Below are 9,291 nucleotides of genomic sequence, written 5' to 3'. Positions count from 1 at the left end.
TCAAAACATGTCAGGATGTAGTACACAGTGGAAATAGTGCGATGCATGTCATAGAAATCACCTGAGGAAAGTATTTCACAAAGAGAAATTGTTTTGAGTTTTGGCGTGCAGAAAAAAAAGTCACCCGTTTGGGTGCTCGGACCCTAATAATAATAATAATAATAATAACAATAATCCGAGCAGTTCCAATAGGGTCTTCGCACCCTTTTGGGTGCTCGGACCCTAATGAGAAAGTGTTGCTTCATCTTCATCAGTGTTCCGGAAAAACAAATGTTTCTGTCCTTTCTTAACAACTGGTTTTAATATATTTTTATTCAGTGTTTCCACTGTCAAAGTTCACTGAGTAAATTCTTGAGCTCAAACAAACATGTCAACAGTGTTCTGCTGGCACGTTACCACAGCCTGTAGGTCAGTGGAGGAATGGGACTAAACTGGCATGACTGTGTCCCCTGAGAAACAAAGCTTCACCTCAGTCATGTTACAACTGATGCACAGCACCACTATGAATCAAAACATCCGAAATCTTCAGGTTGCTTCATGGATGTCAGCAGTTACATCCGTGTAATCATAAGAAACTCGTCCTCTTGAGGTTTTGACTGCTCCTGGTGCCATGGCGCATTGTTTTCATTAGTGTTTCCATTTAGTTGTACCTAAGTGCTCTGCTAGCACAGATGTCATGTAAACAATGCAGGTTTTAAAGGTAAAAAAAAAAAGTTTCTGAAGGAGGAAATACATTCACCATGTTTGTAATACTTCAGGTAAACACCAGACAACATGACAACAACTTTTCTGGAAGAATAAAAACAAAAAAAAATGAACTCAAAGTCCACTTACTGGAAATTTGTGCCACATTTTCTGGTTATCAGATGAGCCTCTAAATGGAAAACTCCCCGAGCTCAAATCTATAACAGACATTAAATGGTCACAGTAAGAGGCAAACTGATGACAAAGACAGAAAATGATCAGAAAGAGATTAAAAATCGCTACAAAAAAACACAAAATGTACACAGTCATAAACAATGAAGTTTGCAGACCGGAAACAGACAAAAAAGCAAAATGGCTGAAAAGAGATGCAACATAATGCAAAATGATCTTACAGAGACGCAGAATAGTGCACAATGACCACAAAGAGACGCAAAATGCTGCAAAATGGCCACAAATGCATAGAAAACAGCTCAACATAACCATAGAGACACAAGATGACCAGAAAAAAATACCACAAAGATGCAAAATGACTTCACCACACAAAGAGGCAGAAAACAACAAGGGGACAGAAGTGATGCAGTGAACTGTTCTCGGTTAAAATGTTGACTTTTCAACACTTTGAAACCCACAAACTTTTTTTTCCAAACCCTCTCTATGAGCCAGAAATCTCAAAATCTGGGCAAGTAAAACCAAAACTAACCAGCCGGATCCAGCAGGAAACAATTAAGGACATGCTGAGGTTTGTGTTCTTGGAATCTGGTTGAAAAGTGAACTGGGAACTCACTGTTGATATTCCTCACACAACTTACTGGAAGCTTCTTGTGTTTCTTCATAACCAGGTGAAGTTTGCTCCATGTGAGAGTTACACGACTAGAAACTACAGAGACACTAAACTAGAAAAGAAGGCCATAAAGTGACTCAACTCAAACTGATGAGCTCCTCACACTAATTGACTAAATATGAAAATGACAAGCTGCCTGAGCTGAATGTGGCTCAGATCGACTCCTGCAGCTGTCAGCTCCACTGTCCTCTGTAATGAAGCAGACGGAGAGCAGTTTTCCACTTGGTCTGAATAAGCCTGTTTATAGGTTTTTGGCAGCTCTTGCTGGTGCATGCTGGTGCCAGCTGTTTGAACTCTCAGTGCAGCGATTAATAAGGAGTTCCCGGTCATTAGTAGGCGGGGAGCGTTGTTTGGGAGATCCCTCACACAGAGGCTCCTTGTTTCACCCAGAAGCTCCGGTTGAAACAAGCCGCCGACAACACTGGCCGCTACGAACAGAAGAGTTTTCTGAACACTGCTGCCGTCAGCTGATATTCAGCCACACAGAGAGGCAAGAAGTTTATTAGTGTGCTGTGAAATGTTCTCCTCGTTAAACATCACACTCACTTTTCTTTAACAACCATATTTAAAGAACCCTTCATATATCAGCACATCGTGGCTCGAGTTTTAAAACCCAAACGTCCACGGAAACCCAATCAACTCAATATCAACTCAAAAATTCAGCAAGAGTCGGCCTAGAATTAAAAAAATATGCTCACTGATTGCTGATTGATGCTTATCATTGAATTTACATGCAGCAGATTTGCACAGTATCAGATGTTAGATGTAAATTTAAGTGATGGGAAAAAAAAGTACTGACAAACCCTTTAATGATGGTTTGGTTTAGCCACCAAAACAGCTTGGCTTACTTTGAGGAACCATCTGTGTTTAGGTTAAACTAAATTCTTTGTAAACGTTAGAGGACCTCCTTCATCATGGTAACGATACAAAACATGGTTTTTGGATGGTCAAATGTTGTGTTGACCCATCCACCGACACCAACCTCCTCCTTGTGAACTTTCTAAGTGTGTCACTCAAATGTGGCTGAAACATCTGATGCAGTCTCACAAGACCACTACAGGTTATGAACAATAAAACCCAATAAGATACAAGACAAGTTGTCTAATTAACCCTATTCTGGACTTTGGGGGTCTTTTGGACTCCAGGCCATTTGGTTTAGGTGACAGGTATTGTTTTTTTACTTTTGAAGATTTTTTATAAATATAAAAAGAGGGACATTTGTCATGCATTTGGAACCAAAAACACGTCAACTTATTAGAAAATGTATTTAACATAGTATAAAAGTCTATAATGAACACCAACAAATATTTTGCTCATATTCTTTCTTGGGGTCCAATAGACCCAGAAAGACCTTCTATGTATGGCAACATGAAAGTCCTGAATAGGGTGAAGTTGTTGTTTAACCAAACGAAAAGTTTGGACCTCACGCCAAGGCTGATGACAGTCTGTGGTTTGTCTTCCACAAAAGGGTCTTCATCAGTGTTTGTACCAGAATCTGTTCCCTACACAAAGCTATTGTAGCTAGGCTAGCTGTTTCCCTTTGTTTCCAGTCTTTGTGCTAAGCTAAGCTAACCGCCTCGGGCCTGTAGCTTCATATTCACTACACAGTCAAAAGGAGCTTTTCCTGGAATGTCAAACTATTCCTGTAAGTTAGATAGTTTCCGTGTCCGTGGTTCTGTAGTTCTTCTAAAATGTTTTATGTTCAGTCAACCATGGTTTTAATATATTTTATACACAATCTACAACTCAGCATCAAGTCAGCCACGACGACAGTTTAAAGTTTGGAATAAACACTGAAATTTACTAAGACGACAAATCACCCAACATGTCGTTGTAACGGCATTAAATCTGAATTGAAATGAGCTGAAAATGAGACTAGATGTAACATATTTGCAGTTGCTTCTTACTGGTCTGGCAACAGGCTGCTCGTTTCAGAATGTTTACTGGGACATGTTCAGTTACTAGAAAGTAAATCACACTGGAACTTAGTGTACAAACAGAGTCAATGCAGTGTAAATAAACCCAGACGTACTGTATCTTACCTGTATTTATGATTCAGAAATGTTTAACCTTCCATTTTTCAAAAGCTTGTTCCATCTAAGTGGCGCCAATCAGCAGCTGATTGTTGAATTTGCCACAAAGCCAAACTCCTCCTCAGCCTGAAGCGAAGTAAAATCTCCACCGTCATTTGAATGGAAAATGTTTGTTGAGCTCTTCGAGGGTTTATAAACTACTTCACTCATACTTAAACTTGAGTGGAAACATCTGAGCCTTCAAAGCTTTTTATTCTTTCCAACATTGATCTGTAAATGTGACAAATGAAAGCATATAACTCGGTTCTGTTCCCGCTGAGCGCCGGCAGCAGCCTCAGTACTGTAGCGTCGCATGAAGCTGCACAGCACGACCCGGATAAATATTTAGTGCTCTGAAGGCCGCCGTGGTGCATGAAGGTCACAGAGCCTTTATTGAAACACACAATCTGACCTTTATGATAGAAGCAGAAAAAGTTCATCACTCCACATTTTGGTTAAAACGGAGGCTGTTTTTGTCAGGAAAAGATCTGTTACACTACCAATGAACAAACTGAATATGACTTCTTACATTTAAAAGAGCAGATTTATTTCTGTCATATTCTGCAACCACTTTGACAAATCAGTCATTTTTTACAAAGTTATTAAGGTTTCCAAAGGTTTATTGCCATCTGCTTTTTAACTGGTCTGGAAATTTATTATAATTTCCCCGGTAGCTTTCAAGATTTTTGTAATTTGATGCTAATTAACAGGAAATGGAGACACTGTTCAATTGGTACATTTTGAAATAACGAATTCCAAGTCGGTCTAAAGCAAGCTAGTTTATGACAAATGAAACTTATACTGGGATTTGACTGGTTTTTCTTTAAAGGAGTCTACGGTCATCGTAGCTAGCTAAATGCTAACATCAGCATGCATCAACAACGTTTAGCAGGTTTAATGTTTACCATCTTCTTTAACATCCTAATTTTATATTTTACTACAATAACATTAGCAAATCAGCACTAAACACAAAGTAAGGACAAGATTATGAAGAATATATAAAAGATGGACAGAACTTTGGGTCTGAACCGTAAATCCAACATGGAAGCGACAGCCAGCAGGGGGCGACTCCTCTGGTTACAAAATGAAGTCTGATTGTATAAAGGTTCGTAAGAAAATTCTACGTCTCCCTTGATCTGCTACCTCAGAAAACATTTTCCTCATGAGTTTATGGTCTCACTGTTCATTGTGTTCCCATTTAGACTAAAATAGATGGTATAGCAGGGTAGGGTATTAGGGCATGACAATATGTGACAATTTCAAATGTTGGCCAGATGATGGCGCTACATGAAAAGTCAGAGGATCACTAAAGTGATTACAGGTCGTCTTGAGGGGAGCATGAATGTTTTAACCAAATTTAATGTCAAATGATCAAGTAATACAGATTCATCATCTGGAAATCCTAAATATCTGGAACAGTTTCATTGCAGTTCACTTGATTGTTGTTGAGCTATTTCAGTCTGAACCAAAGGGATGGAAAGACCAACCAACTTACCGATCCATAAAGCCACAAGCTAAGGACTAAAAACTCAACACAATTACTAATTTTCCACCATTTACTAGAAAATGAAAGATCTGTAACAATTAAAACCCAAGGGTGAAGAAGATCCTCATACAACAGTCTATGAAGGTTCGACTGTCCAGCTGTTGTGATTTCTGCCTTCAGTATTCTGTTAAAACCTGTGAACAGGTTGGATCATTCTGAAGCTACTGGCAGTTACTGAATTTTAAAAACCCCAAATATACACCAGAAGCTGTGGAGCTAAGATGGGATATGAGAGTGGTTCTTTTTAACCCATAATAACTGAAATATAACAACCTCAACTTCTCGTGCACAGAGGGTTTTTATTTCAGATTTCCTAGTGTACACGACAGTTCTCTTGAAGCTGCCATCTAGTGATGATTAGAGGAACTGCAGTCCTTAATGTCTTCGATACCTTCAACACCAGACCATGCTTTTGGTGGTTTTGCCCAAACTTGGTCCACATGATCCACAACAGACTGTTCAGAGTGTCTCGACCACTAGAGCTTCTCTGGAAATCAAGTTCATATGAGGTGAGATTTTCAGTCCTGAAGGATCACATCCGTAACTCTGGTTAATTCTTCAAGTTCACGTGCAGTTTACAAAATGCAGTCTGGTTAAAATAAAATGTCTCTGTCCTCTTGTAAGTGAAGTTAGACACTGCAACAAAGACTCCAGAGCAGCCCCATTAAAACCAGTAGAGCCAGTGGAGCGGATTGCCCCCAAAGTCCAGAGGCTGAGTTGTAGATCTTGATGCGTCCTTCAACAGAGGGATACACTTTCTTTCTCTCTGCAATGTAGTCTGACACAACTAAAATGTCCAAATCCCCTGGAAGGAAGGAAAAAACAGTGAAAAGAGGCAAATGATACCATTAGAAATTCATCAGCATCTCAAGCAACAAAACAGAATAAATCCTGAGGTTATTTCAAGAAGTCTTACCGCTGTTGTGTTTGAGTGTCTCATCTTTGATCACGGAGAATCCGTCTCCACCGTTCACCATGTAGGACGGCAGCACCACTTTGTAGATCGTCTCATCCTGGACCGGTTCGTAGTGCGGAACACGACATTTAGTGCAGAGGATGCTCAGGCTTCTGACACGATTCCCCGCTGGTTTGGAGAGGTCAAACTCCACATGAAATCCTGTTGGATGACACGGAAACATCATCAGTCTGAATCAGAAAACTATCATGTCTTCTGTTCAGTAGAAAGCAGCTGGACTTCTTTTTTTGGTTCTTGGAGATGCTTCACCTCTTGTCCAACCTTCTACTGAGGATTACCATGACCTGGATGGTGATTCTTTGGTCAGTTACATTCTGATGAAGTTCTTGTACAGCGTCTTGTGATTGGACGACATTTAACATTTGAGAACTTTGGCGTTTTTGTTTTGCCTACAGTTGTGTTAGTAGGTATGTGTAACCAGAGGCAAGGTGCTTTGAGCTATGTGAAAACAATAGCATGTAGTCAATGGTGAAGTTCTGCAGGTACAATGTTTACAGTGTTCACCATCTTAGTTTGATGGGTTAGCATGCTAACATTTCATAGGTAGCAGTAAACAAAGTAGAGCTGAGGCTGATGGGAACTTGGGCAGGTATTTGGTCAGGTAACAGACTGCTAAACCAATCACACAACTTCCTGGCCTGCAAACAATTAGAAGGATGTAATCTGTCAGCAAGAAATAAGTACCTAACATGCTGTACGTGCTGATGATTCATTATTTATCGTTTTAAAGATTTTGAGGATATTTTGCAGGTCCAGACTATGACCTTAAAATGGGCCCTCAGATTGAAGCAGCTCTGTCAATCTGTTCCCTGCTTTTATTGATCCATTAGCACTGATTACTAAAATATATTGTTTTCTACAACATGACACCAGACTGACTCCATATACACAAAAGTATTGGACAAATTCAAACCTGATTATGGCGTTGGGGAAAGACGACACAGTAAGGTGGCCTCTGGAGGTTGCTAATGTTTGTGCTAAATGCCATGGTAATCCATTCAACAGTTGTGACGTTTCACCAACAAAGGCCAACTCCAAGGTGATACAAGATGAAAAGTCAGATGATCACCAGTAGGACTGATTCTCTGGGCACCATTAATGTTGGCACTAACTATGTCTATAGTCGTTGAACAATGTCAATATGAACCAAAGTGGTGGAGCGACCAGCAAACCAACCAAACTCCTTAAGTTTCCTATTATCATCAGAACAAAATATATACATAAGTAAGAATGCACATACCAGACACTTGCAGGAATTCTCCGGTGCTCTTGCCGTATCGTCTCACTGAGTGCTCGAAAGATTTCCTCAGCGTGGAGCCTTTCAGCTGCACCAGGTCGAAGGTTCCTCCGAAGGGTAGGACGGAGATCAGGTCCTCCATCGTGATCGAACCTACAGGCGACACATCAGCAGTGTTTTCTACAGCTCCTCTCGCACAACACTTCATCACAAACTGCTTTGCCATAAACAATGCAATACAGTTCTGATAAAGTACGGCTCTGTTTTTATTTGACTTTACCGTTCCTGCTCTGTTCATCAATGGACGTCCGGATGCCGCCTCCATTGAAGATGCAGGCGCTGACATGGTTCCACTGGAGATCATTGGAGGACCTGATGTTGTTGGCGACCTGCAGAATGGAAACAGGAAGTAGTCATACATGTGTCTGTCTTGTGCCACCAAGTCCTCCTTAATATTTTTCATTTCATTTTTTCATTTCATTCATTGCATTCCTTGTTCACTAAAGCTCTGGAACTCCCTGCTTGAAGACCTGCAGCATCAGCAGCAAAGCATCCATCTAGTTTTAATCGAATTTCAAGACAGAACAAAGCAGAACAACACTTTTGGACAAAACAAGACATTTGATTACTCCTGGGGCTTTAATGGGAAATTAATTATATCATCAAGGTAATTCTAAGAAACAACTATTTTCACGACTGATCTTTACAACATTGGAAAACAATATAAAGTACCTCAACCCAAAATGGAACAGAAACAGAAATCCAATTATCAAATTAAGAAACTATACATTTCAGATTGACATGTAAATATACAAAAAAGGTCAAAGGTCACACAGTACATGTTTGTGTGTTTTTTTTTTTTCAGACAATGCACTAAAACAGAGGAACATTTTACAGCAGATATTACTACCTACAAGACTTTGTATTACCTTCTGAGACCTTCTTAAAATAATCACAATCTGAGCTTTTTAAGAGTTTTAAGACCTGCAACATAAAAGTGAATTAAATCTCTTGGATCTAGCTGTTGATCAGTTGATCACGCTACACATTCAGTTTTTAATAATAACTCACAGAAATGTTGCAGCAAAAGGAAAAACAACAACCCTGAGAGTTTTGCAGGAAAAAGTGTTGGGGTCTGTTGTAATCCGGCTAGTCTTACATAGCCAGAACTACATAAGTAAGCTACTATATAAGTACTGTGTTGGGTCTGAAGAATAGTCTGGCTGCACCTTACTATCTGTCTGCTATAGGGGGAAAAGCTCTGGCTTGTTCTTGAAACCAATCACATTCATCTTAGGTGGCACTAAGCCCAGGATGCAGTGATGGTGCCCCTGCAAAAAAGTGTCAGGGAGAATTGTTGTGATGGAACATGCTTGGTAAGCAAAACGTTTTAAACATTCACCAAAAGACCATGGTAGGCCTGTCTTACAGCACACTTCAAAATCTTTATCCGAACTTGACATTTTTAGCATGTAGATGGCTGCTTGGAGGTTATTTTTTCCTATAGCAAAGGGGACTTAAAAACAGCAACATGCAGATAGAGGAAGAGGAGGAGAATGTTGCATGAATTATGCAGCCGATGGCAGGCTTATTGTCTACATCAGAGTCAGACTTCAATCTGGTGGAAGTGTGTGAGCAAAACACACCACACCAGCAGAGGAGAGTCCAACACCAGCCTGAAGCAAGTTTAAAATTTCTTCACTAAACTAACAAACCTCTGAAAGACAGCTTTCAAGTCTGAGTTACAGACTCACCATGGCGTCACAGATGAGGTTTCCCAGGTTGCATTCTCGAAACCGGCACTCTTCAGTTGTTCCATTCAGGAAGACCAGAGTCTTTCCCACCACCTGAGCTGAGTAGTTGGCCAGATTCTTCTTCCACTCCTCCACATCTAAGAGAACCTCTGGATCTGTA

At 40.2% G+C, this 9,291-nt stretch overlaps 1 protein-coding gene across 1 annotated transcript in view; it reads right to left on the bottom strand.

The window, feature by feature from the left end:
- Nucleotides 1–4,957: 4,957 nt before the first annotated feature.
- The window catches only part of LOC103360565 (5'-nucleotidase-like), a 15,749-nt gene continuing 11,415 nt past the window's right edge, over nucleotides 4,958–9,291 (bottom strand). The window contains exons 5-9 of the mRNA XM_008286357.1: nucleotides 9,132–9,286; nucleotides 7,658–7,766; nucleotides 7,381–7,530; nucleotides 6,081–6,281; nucleotides 4,958–5,969 (exon numbers count right to left, since the gene is read on the bottom strand). Of these exons, the coding sequence (XP_008284579.1) occupies nucleotides 5,794–5,969; nucleotides 6,081–6,281; nucleotides 7,381–7,530; nucleotides 7,658–7,766; nucleotides 9,132–9,286 (791 nt within the window). The 3' untranslated portion in view covers nucleotides 4,958–5,793. The remainder of the gene's footprint in view (nucleotides 5,970–6,080; nucleotides 6,282–7,380; nucleotides 7,531–7,657; nucleotides 7,767–9,131; nucleotides 9,287–9,291) is intronic.

Source organism: Stegastes partitus, unplaced genomic scaffold (assembly GCF_000690725.1).
Source record: "Stegastes partitus isolate 25-593 unplaced genomic scaffold, Stegastes_partitus-1.0.2 Scaffold451, whole genome shotgun sequence".
NCBI lineage: Eukaryota > Metazoa > Chordata > Actinopteri > Pomacentridae > Stegastes > Stegastes partitus.
The sequence above is the reverse complement of the archived record's forward strand: the minus strand, read 5'-3'. Positions and strand labels throughout refer to the sequence as shown.